Here is an 18,146-nt window from a genome sequence, read left to right on the forward strand (position 1 = left end):
GGTTAATGATGCTTAGAGTGTATAATATGTGAGTTTTTCCTTGGCCTTTCATCTTCTTGATCTTTTCTTCCCGTTCCAAAATTTCTCCATGTAGACACAGTATTTCTGAAGCTGAGCAGGGATCCCCATTTTTTCTCAAACTAAGTGCTCTAAGGGATTTTCAGAGAATCCCAGAACAGTTTGTGTTGGAAGGAACCATAAGGCTCATCTCATTCCACCCCCTGCCATGGGTAGGGACACCTTCCACTAGACCAGACCAGGTTGTTCCAAGCCCCGCCCAACCTGGCCTTGGATATTTCCAGGGATCCAGGGGCAGACACAGCTGCTCTGGGAAACCTGTGCCAGGGCCTTCCCACCCTCACAGACAGCAATTCCTTCCCAATATCCCATCTAACCCTGCCCTCTGCCAGTGGGAAGCCATTCCCTGTGTCCTGTCCCTCCATCCCTTGTCCCAAGTCCCTCTCCAGCTCTCCTGGAGCCCTTTTAGGCATTGAAAGGGACTTTCAGGTCTCCCTGGATCCTTCTCTTCTCCAGGTGAACCCTCCCAGCCTGTCCTTACAGCTGCTGACCAGTGTTTTAGTTTATTTACTGTCCTGTCTAGAAGTAGCCCAGAGTCCAGGTGTTTCTGAAGTGGACTCAGGAGAGCCTGAATTGGGTATCTGGCCTCGTCTTGTGTTCAGATACAGTGCTTTTGGAATCTGTATAGATTAATAACTCAGTATGAAGACAAAAATCATTTCTATGGCACAGTTTGGAACTACTGACCTTTATCAGCAATATTACTTAGCTGGGTAGAAAAGAAAAAAGTGTGGATGTATTTGCATCCCGGAATTTCTGGGGCTTTAAAGCTGTCAGTATTTGCCATTCTATCCCAGAAAGAAATGCAGTCTTCTTCTTATGGTACCCTGCAAAGCTTTGTGCCCTGGCAGGTTTACCACAACTATTTAACTCATTTAAATCATTGTGTTTTTACCAATAAACATCTAGACAGAGCTGTTTGGCTAATTTTTCCCTAAATGACCTGGCTTCTCAGTACTCTGTTAAAATAAAATGGTAATTGCTGAACTCTGACCAGAGGCACGTCTGCTTTTCTGGTGATGGTTCACATCCAACACTGAAAAATTCACTGCTGAGCATTTATTTTCCTGCTGCTTTGGTTGTACAAACCTTTACTCAAAGTAACCTGAAGACAGAAGTCACGTATCAATGATCCTAACTTTCTAAACAGCTGTCTCTCTATAGATTAACTTACCTGCCCTGCTGAACCAGGAAGACTGTGTCCCAATAGGAGAGTATGGGTTACCTGTCTTATGGAATTTTACTCCCTGGGTAAAATGTTGTCGTCTACTACAGCTCGTGTAATTCCTTAAACTTTTACATTTCTTTTATTACACATAATGCTATATTTATTATATTTAACATATTTAGCTTGTGCATAGATGGTTTTGAACCTCTTGTCACCCTGAGTTTTCTGTTTCTTTCTCAACCCTCCTGGCGTGTTCTGAGCCCCAGTTTTCTTCACCATCTTTCAGTTTGCACCTATTCCTCACGCAGATCTCTGAACAAGACGTGCGGCTCACACCTAGTCTAGCACGTTTCCTGTTTGCTTCCCTCATCTCCCCACCACCATCCTCTGCTGGGTTGTCTGTGCTGCAGGCCTGAGAAGGAGAAAAAGATGGTATCAGGCAGGTGTGGTGTAGCCCATACAGATATTTCGCCAAAGCCACACCGGCTTTCTGTCTGAAGTCAAAGAGAAGCACCGCAGACACGAACAGAACCAGAGGAAGATGAAAGGGCCTTATCACCTCAAAAGAATTAAATAATTGCAAAAATTCAGTCTATCAGTGTCTTAAACCAAGCACTGAGATGTTTGCATCCACGAATTGTGCTCCATTAAAGAACTCAAGTGCTTGTATTTATATAAAAACCAAATATATCAATGCTTACATATGTACCTGGGTATCGATACCGTGCACAGTGTACCAGGCATGACTGTTGAGGTTTTTTTCCAGGATTGCTGTTTTGGGGACCAGATTTCAAGGTGGCATTGTGGATTTTGCAGACAATAACAAGTGTACTTCCTTTGCCCAAACTCCTTACAGGTTGGTGTGTTTGGTGCAAGGCAGGTTGTAGGGGCAGTCATGGCTAGAGTAAATATTCATTATAGACCCTATAATAGAGACTTGGTACGATGCTGAATCTGAGCCCTGTCTCTTTTTTTCTTTGTCGTTTGATGTATTTTGCTAATAAAGTCCAATCCTACAGACGCTCTACAGGCAATACTGCTATATTTAGCTGAAACAATATGAAACACATAATTTGCCAGCATGTCATTAGGTTACCAAACAGGACTCAGAGTAAGCTTTTCAAACACACACAAATCCCACTTTCAGAAAGACTTTAAAGGTTTGGATTGATGGAAAGTCCCCATGAATTTGACTCTCAAATGTGTTCAGGCTCTTTTGGAAATGGTACTTTCCTCCTCGAAGAGTCACCTGGTTTTGAAAACAGTGACCTGCACTTGATTACTGTTTCAGAAACCAGAGTTTCTAACCACAACTAGAGGAAAAGAGGATTCTCCACATTTTTATTAATCCGGTTCTTTAATTTCTTTATTTTCCACAGTGACTGCCCCATTTCTTTGGCGAGTGCTGCTTTTCATCCAGTAAAACATCTAGATCAGGGAATAAAGCAAAGACATCGCTCTTAAAGCATCTCCATATGCCCTTGCTTATATTATCTTCGTGGAGATCATCCACTGACATAACACAGTAGCCTAGGAGCAGCTCCAAGGGTTGATTTGAAGGGAAAGGCTATTTTATTTAACATACAGCTCAAGCCTTGCAGTGCAGATGCCACTGCGTTGCCTGGAGCGGGACCAGGTGCTGCTGGCTGGCCGTGGTGTTCTCTTCCTCAACGTTAACTGAAAAAAGAGAAAAAAAAGACCAAAAAGAAACCAAAACACCCCGATGTTGTTGAACTTCTGCGGTGGGGGAGTTATTGCAGTTCAGTTCTTCATCTGTTCATCGGACTTCTTGTGGTTTTTCATCGAATCATATGATTGACAACGCAGACAGTCTGCGAAGTTCTCAGTCTGTCTCGTTTGTACCCTCGTCCCAACCACTAAATCTGACTTCTGCTTTGTCTGGCAGAAGAAAACAAGATAGGGTGCAGTGGTGGAGTGATTCACCGGAGCTGATAAGTGATGTCTCTGCTTAACTTGTGCCGCTCAAACCGTAGCGTTACCTCCGGCTCTCGGGTTTTCAGGGACTGTCTCAGGTTGGTTTGTTTTAAACTATCTGGGGTTGTTCATCCTCTATAAGGGCTGGAGAGAAATGCAAATAATGGCTCCAGTGGACCCATTTGTGTTCAAAAACTTAAATAGTGAACAGCATAGTATATAGGATCACAGAGGGTTTTGTGTTGGGAGGGACCTTAAAGATTATCCAGTTCCAACCCCTGCCATGGGCAGGGACACCTCCACTAGCCCAGGTTGCTCCAAGCCATGCCCATCCTGACCTTGGACACTTGCAGGAATCCAGGGACAGCTACAGCTTCTCTGGGCAACCTGTACCAGGGCCTCACCACCCTCACAGACAGCAATTCCTTCCCAGTATCCCATCTAACTCTACCTTCTGGCAGCGGGAAACCCTTGTTTTGTCACTCCAGGCCTTCCCAAGTCCCTCTCCAGCTCTCCTGGAGCCCCTTTAGGCACTGGAAGGGGCTCTCAGGTCTTCCCAGGGTCTTCTCTTCTCCAGGCTGAACACCCCCAGCTCTCCCAGCCTGGCCCCAGAGCAGAGGGGCTCCATCTTTCGACACCGTCACAAACAGGACTGTGAAGGAGGAAAAGGGATGATTAATCCCGTGCCAGGGCTTGTCCTCTGTTATTAAGACTACTGTTTAAGATGCCTTAGGACGGTCCCTCTTTTCAAAAGAGGTTCATTGGAGTGTCACCAGCTGGGGAGCAAATGTCTTTCCAGGAGTAAGTTGGACACAACAGCAGCAAAGCAGAAGAAAATGGTTTTGTGCACTGCTGGTTTGATGTGCCACTTTGGGAATTTTGTTAACCATGATAGAAACTCAACAGTTTCTATCTAACTCAACAGTCCCAGCTGACTGGGACATTGCTGGGAGTGCCCTGAGACTCCTGTGGCCTGGTTGTTTTACAACTCTGCAGAAACACTCATTCAGTGTCACCTCCTGTCTGCAACACATGGCTAAGGCTCCTGATCACTCATTTGGAAGCAGTACATGCAGGAGGCAAATGGCACAGATCTGAATTGAACCATTCCTTGAACCCATTGAAAATCTTACGGCTTTTTGGCCTCAGTAAGGCTTCTTATGTGTTTTCTAATTCTGGCTGTTACAAATAGTTTTAAAGTCAGTCTGATAAGAAAGAAACTTTTTGAGGTGGCTTAAATTTGGTGGTTTTGTTTGTTAATAAATTCTGTTTTCAGTGAACACCCTTATAGTGAGACAGTATGGGTAGTTTTTCATCTTAGCAGTGGATGACTGCCATGGTTAATCTTGCAAGGTAGATCACAAAATCATTGAGGTTAGAAAAACCCTCTAAGATCAAGTTCAACCATTAACCCAGCACCACTGTGTTCACCACTAAACCATATTCCCAAGTGCCACATCCACATCCCAAAGATGCTGGTGCAGTTCTCTCCATGCTGGGCCTCTAGGATTTCTCATTTTTAATGAATGAGAAACTGTGGCCAGCACACAGCCAGGCATCACTGCAGCCATCTAAAGAAGGTGGGTTTGAATTGCTGACCTGCAATTCAGATTCTCTGTGAGTCATTAACAGTGCATTGAGCTGTCCTGGGCCCACTGTTCAGGTGGACCGTCACAAATCCGTCACTCCTGCCATTACCTACATTATTTTTATACAAATGCATTCGAAATTGTGTGTATGTAATGGTGACTTGTATGATCCCTCTGCTTAAAAGTCTCATTTTCCTTTTCTACATTTCCAAGATACAGTGCAGACTGTTCAAGGCATGTGTTGAGTGTGAGAGAGTGCAGACTGACTGCAGTGAGTTATAGCCTTTAATCTGAAATTGATTATTAAATTGCTGCAGTACGATTGCAATCGATGGCAATATTGATCATCCTGAAGAAAAGCTTAATAATAAAATCAATGCATGGCTTATTGCCTGAAAATATGAATGCTATCTGATTTATTTTATGCTGCTCTTCCAGCTGAGAGATAATGGGATAGTAAGACCTGAACATCTCAGATGGAGCTATTGGAACTTCTAATACAATTTTACCTACAGCTTTAAGGCTGGAGATGTTTGTTAGGCTTCACAAGAGCCCAGAATGCTCCCAGCTTACTGCCACAAGTGTTTGCAAAATCAGTAGCTGTATCTGTGACCCTGAACGTGGGGGGAAAAAAAAGTTATCTGTGTTTAATTCAACTGAAATTAGTATCTTTTTTCCCCCCTTCACTCCCAGAAGGACTACTCCAGGCTGTAGTCCTGGCGTGCAGCCGCCCCTGGGGTGAAGAGTGGCAGCTGTTTAAGGCTTTTCTCTGCCTTGAAACGTTTCCATGGTGTAACCATGAGGTTTAACCATTCATTCTGCTGATGCAGTGCTGAAGGGAATGTGCTGCTGTCAACACTGACCACAAGTCAGGATGTTTTGGAGGGAAGTGGGGAAGACTGCGCTGAGGATAAGCAGAGTAGAATATCAGGGTTTTTTTAAAAAAAATAAATAGTAATGAAAATATACATGAGGACTTGATTGGAGTGAGGTTTAACCTTCCAAAAGAATTACAGTGTCCTGAGAGGAGGGGTAGGGTGGCAGAAGAGGAAGGCAGGGACAGTTTGAAAACTTGGAGATGTGGTGGGAAGGGATAGAGGATATTAATGAAAAGGAGGATCTCTTGAGGCTGATGAGAAAAAAGAAAACTTGCTTGGGCAAGTTCAAAATAGAAAGATACATTAAAGAGAGAGGATAAGGATGCAGTGGAAGGGAGTTGGGGTGGGAGTAGGATAGGAGGCAGGAAATGAGAGATGGGGGTGAGTATGGGTGCAAGGTGCCCGAGAGTGAGAAAATAAAGTGATGCAGAACATTAAACAGGCTCATCAAAACAGACCTGGGGAAGAGAGGTGGTAGAAAGTGGGATGAGTGCGCGAAAAAGCTGTCGTAGAGCTTCTCTACCACAAACTGCATGTCTGACACAGGAAATTAAACTTGCTGATGTACCTTTGAGGTTCTGAGCTTTGAACTCAACAGGAGTTAAGTGCAGAAGTGCCTTTAACAACCTGGTCTTTTATGTGCCTTATTTCCTTGAACAGAGATAGTGGTGTCCTCCTTCCCTCCCTCATTGCTCTGAGGCTGAGCTCCCCACTCCTTCCAAAGTCATGAAGTACAATAATGACAGTCAAAATGGTTCCTCCCAGGCTCCACATTGTCAGCCAGCTAAGTAGAGCTGTGGTCGAGGGCCTGACCCCAAAATGAGACAAACCATGGCAGCTCCAGAATGTGAGAGCACTTGGAAGGTGGCAGTGACATCCTCAGTGATGGAGGAGATGTCACGTTGTAACCCAAGGCTGTGGTTGAGCCAAGCTGGACAAGCTGTCCATGGAGACATGTAGGAGGTGGCACATTGTCACCTGGGAGGGTTGGAAGAAGCTGTCCATGGAGACATCCTCCTTGTAAAGCACAGCACAGGTGGCACCTTTGTGTCTCGGTGTAATTGTGTGCTCAGCACTTGCACCAAACTGCTCCAGTGGCAGCAGCAGCAGCACAAGGAAGGAGTAGAAACATAGAGTCACAGAATCCTTGAGGTGGAAAAACCCTCCAAGATCATCGAGTCCAAATGTTACCCCAGCACTGGCAAGCCCACCACTAACCCACGTCCCCAGGTGCCACATCTACATGTTTTCTACAACTCTTCTGCAGATTTTCATGTTTTCTGGCCCCAAGAATACAAATAACCTGAGTGCACAGAAGTTAAATACATAACCCTGAAAACCAAGAGGTTTTCAGCCAAGAAAGGCTCCTTTAAAGGAGACTGATCAAGCCAGAAGTCCTGTACCCTAAGGCAAGGAAACAGGACACTGTGAGCTCAAGAAATAGGATAGGGAATCCCTTCATTATTAATGGGCAAAGAGGCTCCTTAGCCACTGCTGTGCTTGTTCTGATCATGTCACACCGTTGAGTTTATTCTTAGTCTTAGCCACAGCCTTATAAATAATAAAATGCATCGTGTTTTATCTTACCCCAGTGATCATTGCAATGCGGCTTTTGTCTGAGACTCTGCCAAGATCAGGCACAGGCAACATTTAGAAGTGGATAAAGTGAAGACCAGAGTACAAAAGTAGACTCAGCCCTTCCAAAAACACACTGAGAGTGAACACAGTGGGTTTTCAGTGTGTGTTGCTTTGGGAGGGAGGAGAATGAGAGGATTAGGAAACTAAGGTCGCAGTATGTCTGTCTCTGCTCTCTGGTGAGAGACAGGACCCGAAGAAATGGCCAGAGCTGTGTCAGGGGGGGATTGGGTTGGATCTCAGGAAAAAGTTCTTCCCCCAGAGGGTGGTTGGGCACTGACCAGGCTCCCCAGGGCAGTGGGCACAGCAAGAAGCCTGACAGAGCTCAAGGAGCGTTTGGACAATGCTCTCAGGGCCAGGGTGGGATTGTTGAGGTGTCCTGTGCAGGGCCAGGGGTTGGACTTGATGATCCCATGGGTCTGTTCCAGCTCAGGATATTCTGTGATATCACAGGCTGTGTTTATTCTTACAGCCTTTCCAAAGGATTCTCCTGCTAAAGAGCCAAGTAAAATTAACAGCAAAATGCTTTCTAGGGAAAACTGCAATAAACAGGTCTGTATGTGCAAAAGCAAGAAGGCCTTTGTGAAGCTGTTGAAAATGACAGTTTTCCTTAGGACCTTTGTGTTTTGTGAAGGATTCACGTGTTCAGTCTGTTAACATGCAAATGGATTGTGACCAACAGTAAAGAGGTTGAATACAATATGCTAATGTAGCACTCATTCAAAGAAGAAATTATAAATGATCTCTTTATCCTGTAAATATTTTCCTTTGGGTCTAATGGTTTAGTTCCTCCCATTATTTTGTTGACCAGACCTGTTTCTTCAGTGTTTACGTGGGCTGTGTGTTTGCAAACAGACATGCAAACCTCCCCTCACTGGACTTTGGTTTCTTGTTGCAGAAGTTCCCCGAGCTGAAGTTCAAGTATGTGGAGGAGGAGCAGCCTGAGGAGTTCTTCATCCCCTACGTGTGGTCCTTGGTCTACAACTCTGCCGTGGCCCTGTACTGGAACCCCCACGACATCCAGCTCTTCACCATGGACTCTGGCTGAAGGACACCCAACCCAACCCAACCCAACTCTGTCTTCTTACAGAAAACGAACCTCTGCACCGCGTGTTGATACGTGACCCCTTCCAACGTGCACCCTCTGACCCCAAAGCTTACAGAGAATGAAGTTGCCACCACTGTACAGCCCATTTTTGGAAGCAGATTGCCACCGACACGCTGGTGACAGGCTGTGGTGTGAGGGACTTGTAGGCAACCTTGTATTTATACCCATAACCTAGAGCTTGTTTGATGAAAATGAGGCCTTACACATGGGGGGTGATGTTACTACCAACCACAAACCTGATTTTTCTTTTAACTTAACGGGGTAAATGAGGAAAGAGGCTTTGGTTTGGAAGCAGTGTTTGTGTTTTTGTTTCTTTCAGGCGAGGCAGCTTCGTTGGGTCAAGCTTTTTATGGTCTGTTGGATTCTGCCGTGGGTTGATTGTTACCTAATCCCATGTTTTCACTCACAGCCCTCCGTTTCCGTGGCACTGTCAGGGCTGCAGTCCTGAAATTGGTGTCTACACTGTCATCCAAGGGAACTAAGCAAGCAGCATCTTAATCAGATTAGCTCCCAGGCAGATTCAAAACACTTGATTTAGATGTTTGTGGGAGGATTTTCAATAGCAAGTCTGGTTTTGTTGTTGTTGTTTTTTTGACTGGCAAATACTCTACATAGGGCTAGAAACACCAGCTTTCGGGGTCAAGTCCCTTACAGACTTGTTTTTCTGTGCTCCTGTACAAAAGTTGTTCCTGGAAATTGAAGGTGTAGGGAAGGGGGGAGTTGGAAAAAGTCCAAAGAAAATAATTATAAGATTGTAAAGTAGACCAGTGTCCTGTAATGTGCGTAATGGTGACAGTGTGTCCTGGGGATCCTTGACAAAGCTCTGTGTTGAAACCCCTCTTTTTGGTATTGAAGGTTTTATGGCAGAAGTATAAATTTATCTGAATGTAGAGTACTTCTTTTTCTTTCTGTTGTTGTTTTCAAGTGCCCTTTCCTGATACACCTGTTTCAGCAGTGGGAAAAGCAGAAGAAATGTGGTGTGATTTTGAAAGAACATCTCATGTATCAAAGTGGGGATATTTTTTTGGGAGAGACTCCCAACGATGCCCGTTGCACACACGTGTGCACACTCTCCCCATCCCACGTGCTGCTGTGTGGGGGGACTGTCACCAGTGCATTGCATGCCAAAACTTCCAATTTCAAGGAATCAGTTCCTAAACATATGTGGCAACCCTCTGTATTCACTGCCTGCTCCAGCATGTTCTGTTTGTTGACCTGAGGAATCAGGTGCATTTGTTTTCAAACAGTCCTTCAAGTGGCTTTAAATAGAATTTCTTGCACTGTTTGGTCCCCCTAAAGGATGTGTTAAGATTGTACTTTCCTTTTATCTGCTTGTTTAGAGGTGGAAGTCCATTTGAGTCCTACACAAATGGAGTTGCTGGCTTAAAAAAAAAAAAAAAGCTTTCCAGATTTATTAAAATATAGCTACAAAGGGATATATATATATATCTACAGCCCTGGAGCATTTAGGACTTTAAAATGGCAGAAGCTTTTGAGAAAAGGCAATGTTAAGACTGGGGATGCAGTGTTTTCTTAGGCAAATAGGAGAAATGAATGAACCATGACTGAGCTGCACATAAGTTGATGCTGTGTTTTTGAACTTATTCTGTTTTGTTTTGTTCTTTGAGCAAACGTCAAAAGGGGATGACTTTTCTTACTTACTGTAGTGATTCGTAATTTTGTCTTTATTAAAAGACTAAGAGTGTTTGTGAGTCAGCAGGGCTGCCCAGCTTTGGAGAGGTCAGTCTGAAGATGCACTTTTAAACTGGGGATTCTGAAGCTACTGGGATGGCTCAGTGTTCATCTGTTTTAAGCAGAACTTGAACCTGCCCAAGGGGAGCACCCTCCACCCCGGGGCGAGAGAGGCCTCACCAGAGCAGACAACTCAGCCAGGTGCCAGACTGCAGAGAGCCTGATTTCTTCTGTGACAGGGCTTTTTACAAAGAGAAGGGTACATAAAGCAGCAGTCTGACAGAATAGGTCAAACCAGCTGCTGAACCAGCGTGAGAGTCCCACAGCAAATTATCTCTCACTGTCCTCTTGTTGTGGGGACACTGAAGTACAGAAGGAACAGATTTGTTCCAATGGCATAATTTCCTTGTATGTTTAATAATATGCTGTGCTCCCAGATCCCACCTGGTTTGGAACAGCTGGGGTTACCACCTAAAGCTGGAACAGCAGAGCCAGACCAAGATTTACACTAAAATCCATTGGCTCTTCCAAGAGTTGGAGCGTGATGTGGGTCTGGCAGTGCCCTGATGTCTGCACTCTGGTACGGTCACAAATACTCTTGTTTTCCTTCACCTTAGGGATCCTTTTCATTACTTTGTGTGAAAGATTTATTATGCATAATAAAAAAAAAAAAATAAAACAGTACATACAGGGTGTTGTTCTGTTTTCTGTGATAGCTGCCATGGGACGAGTCTTGGGGTGGTCATCAGGCCTAACGTGCACAAGGCTTTATAACATCCTCCAGGATGTGCAGTAAGAAGGATGTTATTTTATTTATTGTGTAAAGTAAATAATTGTTTAAATCAGTGCTTGGTGAAAGAAGGGAAGTGTCATATGGAATCCCACCTCCTGACAACTCAACCTCGACGGTCGTGGGGGAAACAGAGGAGGGACTGGATTGTCCACACCAGACCAGATGTGATGTGTTGCTGCACCCTCAGCTTCTCTTTCCTGTTGTTCTGGCCACGCCATGTAAGCCAATGTTGTGTCTCTGTTTTTTGGGGAGACAGGATGAGTGTGTCACAGGGTCCTTCACCTGACCACACTCATTTGGGGTGATCTAACTGTGGCCTTGCAGTGCCTGAAGAGAGCCAACAAGAAAGATGGAGAGGGGATTTGGGGAGGCCTGGAATGACAGGACAAGGGGAAATGGCTTCAAACTGCCAGATGGCAGGGTTAGATGGGATCTTGGGAAGGAATTCCTGGCTGGGAGGGTGGGGAGGCCAGAGAAGCTGTGGCTGCCCTTGGATCCCTGGAAGTGTCCAAGGTCAGGTTGGATGGGGTTTGGAGCAACTTGGTCTAGTGGAAGGTGTCCCTGCCCACAGCAGAAGGTGGAACAAGATGGTCTTTAAGGTCCTTTCCAACCCAAACCGTTCTGAGATTCTATTCTGTTCTTGCTGAGTGCTGGTCACCTGTGACACCACCTGCTTGGGCTCCTTGAGTACCTCTGGAGAGGGAAATCCATCACTTCAGGGGTGGGGAGGAGAAGAGAGGTCAGTTCTGAGAAGACCATCCCTTCCAGAAGACCAAGCTTTGAGGATAACAGGCAGGAAACCCAGTTGCTGTCTGTTGTGGGTTGTGCCTGTGGAGCCTGATGCACATATCCCTGTCGAGGGAGAAATTCTCCTTCCTCAGAGTGAAACTCTGATCTCACTCTGAAACTGAGGTGGTGGGTGGAAAGCTATGAATGAGCTGGGAATCACTCACTCTGGAAGGTTTTTGGGCTGCCTTTGCCAGGTGTCCTGGCTTTTCTTGACCCTACTAACCTAAAACCGAAGAGTATTAGGCAAGTTACGGGAAAAAAATTCCCCAAACAGTTCCCTGTGTCCCTCTAGATTGTTGATCTACCAGTTAAACAGGAAAGGAAGAAGCAAACAACCCCCCTCCCTTCTTTGGAAACTCTAAAGCTTTTTGTACAACCTTTTCTACCGGTTTCATTCTCGTGTACGTTGTCTAATTCAGCCAACTAAAGGTCAAATGCCATCTTACGTTTAGTCAACCCCGAGGTCTCTCCTGATGGATTGGGCTCAGTGTGTGTAAATCTCAGTGTGTGTAAATCCTGGAAGAGCAGGAGTTTTCTATACAACTGCACTTCTAGAATCACCTGACCCCTGTAAATCCTTTCCCATTTCTTCCCATTAGCGAGGCTTTGGCCACCTCACCTAAAAATAGGTACCATTGGTACCAGTAATGCCATAAAATTCAGGGTCGCAGCTGCTTTCATGTTTGGTTTACTCTGAATTTGGGGATTTTCGGGGGAGTTATTATAATATTTATTATCTGTTATTATAACAGACTCTACTGACTCACAACTAGCAGTTTAAGGTAACAGCTGCACGTCTGATGACAACAGCAACCTCATCCTGAGCACCTGGAGGATGAAGCATCAGCTCCTGGACACCTTCTGGAAGCAGCTTTGGTGGCTGTGGGCTCTCAGTATGGTGCAGATATTCCCTTGAGACTGACTTCTGTGGGGAATGATGTCCTGGGTGTCACAAAGTTGGTTGTCTGGGCTAGGATGGAGGTGGCTGGATATTAGTTGGGGCTTGGTTAGAAGGCAGAACCTAAACTCTGAGAATTATTCATTCATGGTCATTCACGGGTCATTCATGACATCCAGATGTGTGTGAAGGGCTCAGGGAAAGGGTCATGCATACAGGGAGTTTGCCTGGTTTTTTCCCTTTCAGGAAAGGATCCTGTTGGCAGGACATCCCCGGGCTGTGACATCACCAGACAAGTGCTCTGGGGCCATCCTTCTTCTGCATGAGACACCAACACACGTCACCAGCATCGCCCATGGCGCTGATAACAGTTCTGCTAAAGGGAGATAATGGTGTTTCAAAGACAAAAGGGCAACTGTTACAACCTCCACTGACCTGGACAGCAGAGCTGCACTTCCTGCTGTGACTTTGGGAACAGCGACTCATCGGGAGCAGGGCAGGGAGGTGCTGTGGGCTGTGGACATGAGGATTTAAGGTAATCATAGAATGGTTTGGGTTGGAAGGGACCTTAAGGATCTGAGGGCTGGAGCCCCTCTGCTCTGGAGCCAGGCTGGGACAGCTGGGGGTGTTCAGCCTGGAGAAGGATCCAGGGAGAACTTGGAGCCCCTTCCAGGGCCTAAAGGGGCTCCAGGAGAGCTGGAGAGGGACCTGGGACAAGGGCTGGAGGGACAGAACAAGGGGGAATGGCTTCCCACTGCCAGTGGGAAGGGTTAGATGGGATATTGGGAAGGAATTGCTGTCTGTGAGGGTGGTAAGGTCCTGGCACAGGTTGCCCAGGGAAGTTGATGGGGCCATGGAAATGGCTGCAGGCTTGCATGAGCTGGGATCTCACAAGCAGCAACCCATGAGCTACATCTCTCCTTTGCATGTCACTGACTACAGATTTTGGCACCCCTTCAGTGGGAATACCGGGGACTGCTCTGGAGTGACAGCGCTGTAAATGCTTTTGCTCTTGGAGGGTAGTTAACCCCAAACTGCAGGGCTCCAGCTGAGATTACAGCTTGTAAGCATTTAATCATAGATGCTGGTTATTGCTGGGTGGATGCATTTAGGATGTTACAGGCTATGCTGCCTGTTTGTAAATGAATTGCTCCAAGTGGCCATGTTTGATATTGAAGGCACTGCTACCACCCATGGGCTGTGCCAGCACTTACATGAGCTCAGATAAATGGAAGTGTCACTATCGGTGAATCCCTCCAAATCACGAATCAAATGCACCCCAGAGCTGCCAAACTGGGACAATTTGAATGAGAGGTTTAAAGAAGAGAGAGGTTGGTGGGGGTTTTTTTAATTTTATTTTTTTTTTAAATGCTGCTGAAACACACGGCACAATCCTTCATCATCACTTTAAAAACTGTCTTAAAATTAATCCAAAATGACTGTGTCTTGGCAGACGTGATGAAATGTTCAGCTGTACATAATGCTTTTGCCAGATGTCTTGGCAAACTGAATGGCAGACTTCAGTCTTCCTTATAGTCACTTTGTGCTGCTGAAAGCCCTGATGGCTTTGAATCTGATGGCACTGGGAGAAAATTGGAGGCCTTTGAGGATCTGGAGAGGAACAGTGACAAAGTAGGTGACGTCCTCGATGATGCTGCCCCGGCCCCTCCTCCTGTTTATGAAATGATGAAACAAATGCTTTTCAAAGAGCAAAACAGCTTATTAAAAACTGGCAATTTAAACTAGGAACAGCTGTCCTCGCCCTGCTGCTTCTATTTTTGTCCCTGAAGCCGTTGTCAGGGTCCATCCCTTCTCCCAGCACAGCTCCTGTGTCCCAGCCTGCAGTGCCCCCACCTTCCATGAATCCTGCTGGGTGTGGGTGCTTGAGGCACAGCAGACCTGGGGTGCTCAGCCCCACCAGAGCTGTCTGTCACTATTTAAGGACTGTATCAACTAGGGTGTAATGGGGATAAACCATACAGGGGCAAACCTGTACCTGGAAATTCAAAACCTCTCCCAAAACAGGTGCTTGAGGACCCAAAATTGTGAGGTTTTTTCCCAAAACAGCCTTGTGTGTAGTTTTGTTGCTCCTGCTGCTTCCTACAGGGGGAAAGCCCACTGTCATCCCTGGATGTGGGATATTCAGTATCCAGTATTTACTTGTCTGGGCTTCAGTTTAAATGTTCTGCTTAGTGCCTTGTGTCTTGTCTGTGTCCCTGCAGTGCTGAGCTGTGGAGTAGAGAAGCAACAGAGCCACTTTCACCCTGGAATGCAGCTCTTTATGATGGCTCCAGAAAAAAACCCTCACCCTCTTCCTTGCCCCAAAAAAACCCAGCTGTGGCGTCTCCTGTCTTGCAAGTTTCTCCCAACTGAAATACGAAGTGAAAATTAAATTTAAATTCTTTTCTTTCTCCTAAATCAAATCTCACAGGCGCCAATTGCCCTTTAAAAGGTCAAGCTTTTAGCACACGAAATTGTAATCGATACATTATTGACCTAAACAATAGCCATAAACTTCGGGCTCCCTTTGTCTCCTTGCTTGGCTTCTCCTCCTTCCTGATAGAGCACGTTTGGGCCAGGGAAGTGGGAGCTCCTGATGAAGGTGAGATGGAGAGAGCTCATAAAATCGCACATCCACAGCAGGACCAGAGGAATCCATCCATCCATCCTTCCTTCCTTCCTTCCTCCCTTCCTTCCTTCCTTCCTTCCTTCCTTCCTTCCATCCTTCCCTCCTTCCTTCCTTCCATCCTTCCTTCCTTCCTTCCTTTCTTCCTTCCTTCCTTCTTTTCTTCCTTTCTGTCTTCCTTCCTTCCCTCCTTCCTTCTCTCCTTCCTTCCTTCCCTCCTTCTCTCCTTCTTTCCCTCCTTCCTTCCTTTCTCCCCTCCCTTCCTTCCCTCCTTCCAGCTTCCCCACTGGTGTGTACTGGAGGCAGATGGCAGAGGCCATTCTCGATTATTTTGGGGAAGAAACAGCCATTTTCAGTCGATACCTTCATGCTTGTTGTTAGTGACTGTGGAGCCAAATGAAAGTCCATCGAGTATCCAGATGAGCAGTGCTAGAGAACAAGCCAGAAGCCATTGTGCTGACCCAAAGAGTGAGTAATTAGCAAGAAAGTAAACTGATTGGGAAGTTACTGAGCCCAGATAGGTAGCTTGGATGTATGTGTATAGTGTGCATGTGTGTATCTATGGTATGTGTATATATATATGGCATTCACATATGTATATGTGTGTCAAAAAGGCACATCATTATTAATTATAATATTGTCATTACCCATAAAGTGACTCCTTTTCTCAGCACCACCCTGTCTGGCGAAGGGCCACGAGAGGAAGCACAGCACTGGTCGGGTTTAGGAGGGTGCCCTGCAGAACTCCTCGTCCCCCAAGAGGCGATGGATGAGTGCAGTGACTACAGGTGACATCTCAGCTGCACTTGGGGCAGGACTTCAGGAGACACCAGGCTTTTCCCAGGCTGGTTCCAGCCCTCCCTGGGGAGCTGGGGCTCTGGGAGGGCTCTGGGAGGGCGCAGGGCAGCGCGCCCCGTGCACCAAGGCTGCCGTTGATGGATTCACCTCATCCCCACGTGTGTTTATGTTGTGGCTACGAGCATTAAGCGAGGGCAGATTAGTTGTGTTTGTGCAGCTGCCAAGCTCGCTGTTGTGACATTTCCATCTGCCTCGCTGTTGTATAACCCTCTGCTCCTGATGAAATCAAGAGCGGGGAAGAAATCCCCTCCTTCCCCGGTATCTCATGCCCAGGCTGGCAGGGCAGCTTATCCCCTAACCGTCAGTATCAAGTCCCAAGGCCTTCCCTCCAGCCTACACCTGAAATCTCATGTCTAGCTCATGGCCTTGGGCTGATCTGTAGTCAACAGAAAGCCAAACCCCTGTTTGTGCCGATGAGTTTCAGCATCACATCTGTCTCTGATAAGCTTCAAGGACTGACAGCCATCTTCAGGTCAAAACAATTTAGGACCTGGTCCTGGAAAGCCTTTGATTCACATCTCTGATGTGCACCCCCAGGAGATATTGGCAAGGGCAGCAGCTGTTCCTGCCATGGCAGACCCTTATCCTCCCTTATCCCTCAAAAAAGATAGAGTAGTATGAAGAGCATCTCTGAAACATTTCAAATCACAGCCTGCAGAGACCTGGCTGATGGACCCAGGGCTTTTTCCTCAGACCTGGCTGATGGACCCAGGGCTTTTTCCTCAGACCTGGCTGATGGACCCAGGGCTTTTTCTTTAAGTCTGGAGCTCAGATCTGGGGCTCGTGAGGTTGGGAATAGTGGCCTGTTACACCTTCTTCCCAGGCAGTGCCCCCAGCCCTGTGATGGACCAGAAGCTGTCCATTGAATCCTCTTGATTTAAGAGATGTAGAAGAGGATTTGGCACCCTGCACTCCCAGTTTAAGGGCAGAGGGAGAGGGACTAGGCTCAGGGCAGATGGATAGGAGCTGAGATTTGTATTGATGCCTTTGCAGTACTACCCCTTCAAGTTTTAAGAGTGTCTTCACTTAGCAGCTTTCTCCTACCTCGACAGTAACCCTTGGGATGGTGGGTTGGTAGGGGTGCGTGTGGGAGATGATGAAAGACAGGGAGATGCAGAAACTTGTACTGAACACACTGTTGGCTCCAGGCCTGCGACGCTGGGCCTGCTCGAGGTCCTGCCAACATCGTTTTCTCTGGGAGGATACACTGATGATGACAGCCAGGTATTTCTTTGCTGCAACTCTGTGTATTAATCAGGAAAGTACGTGGAGTCCCATTTCCCCGAACACCACGGGACCGAGGAGGCTGCAACAGCCCTGGGCCCAAGCCCGAGCCTGCCTGGAGCCACTCCTGCACACCCCGTGTGCCTCCCTGCTCCCCCTCCTCGCGTTGCACTTCCCCAGCTCCCTCTTTGGAACCTCCCTGGCTCTTTACTGGCTTTTCCTTTTCTTTCTCATCCCTCTGGCGTACTTAAAATACACACACACTGCCTTCTGTGCAAGCAGCTGACACCCAACCAGTGCCCTGGAAGGACGAGCAGTCTCCCCTCCATCCTTTACAGAGATTCCCAGGGAAATTTCTCACTTTTGAGTGATTCTGAGCAATTTCCATGGTGGTTCGTGGCCTCCATGAGAGTTTTTCCTGGTTTGACTTTCACCACACAAGGGTGAGAATGTCTTCCTTCCTTTAGCCTCAAGGCAATGTAGTAAATTGACCAACTCAGTGACAATAAAAAAATTGTTTCCCAGAGAGATTGAGGACTCCTCATTCTTGGAAGAGCCCAAGAACAGGTTGGATAGGGCTTGGAGCAACTTGGTCTAGTGGAGGGTGTCCCTGCCCGTGGCAGGGGGATGGAACAAGATGATCTTTAAGGTCTCTTCCCACCCAAACCATTCTGGGATTTTTCTGATTCTGTGAAAAATCCCATATTGGGGTGGAGAGGAAAACACAAGGAGGTGTTTGCCAAGACCAGACCACCCAGAGGCTGCCTAGGACTGGGAGGAGCAGGAGTCTGTCTAAGCCGTGCCTGGACGTTTTTCTGTGTGGATGCTCAGAGGGACCAACAACCGCAGCAATGCAGTCGAGGAGAAAAGGGAAC

At 46.6% G+C, this 18,146-nt stretch overlaps 1 protein-coding gene across 2 annotated transcripts in view; it reads left to right on the forward strand.

Annotated features, from left to right (window-relative positions):
• The window catches only part of DYM (dymeclin), a 216,500-nt gene extending 205,757 nt beyond the window's left edge, over positions 1-10,743 (forward strand). For both annotated transcript variants that reach the window (XM_032675766.1, XM_032675768.1), the window contains one exon: positions 8,182-10,743. In XM_032675766.1, coding sequence (XP_032531657.1) covers positions 8,182-8,331 — 150 coding nt within the window. In that variant the 3' untranslated portion in view covers positions 8,332-10,743. The remainder of the gene's footprint in view (positions 1-8,181) is intronic.
• The last annotated feature ends 7,403 nt before the right edge of the window (positions 10,744-18,146 follow it).

This window comes from Chiroxiphia lanceolata, chromosome Z (assembly GCF_009829145.1).
Source record: "Chiroxiphia lanceolata isolate bChiLan1 chromosome Z, bChiLan1.pri, whole genome shotgun sequence".
Taxonomy (NCBI): domain Eukaryota; kingdom Metazoa; phylum Chordata; class Aves; order Passeriformes; family Pipridae; genus Chiroxiphia; species Chiroxiphia lanceolata.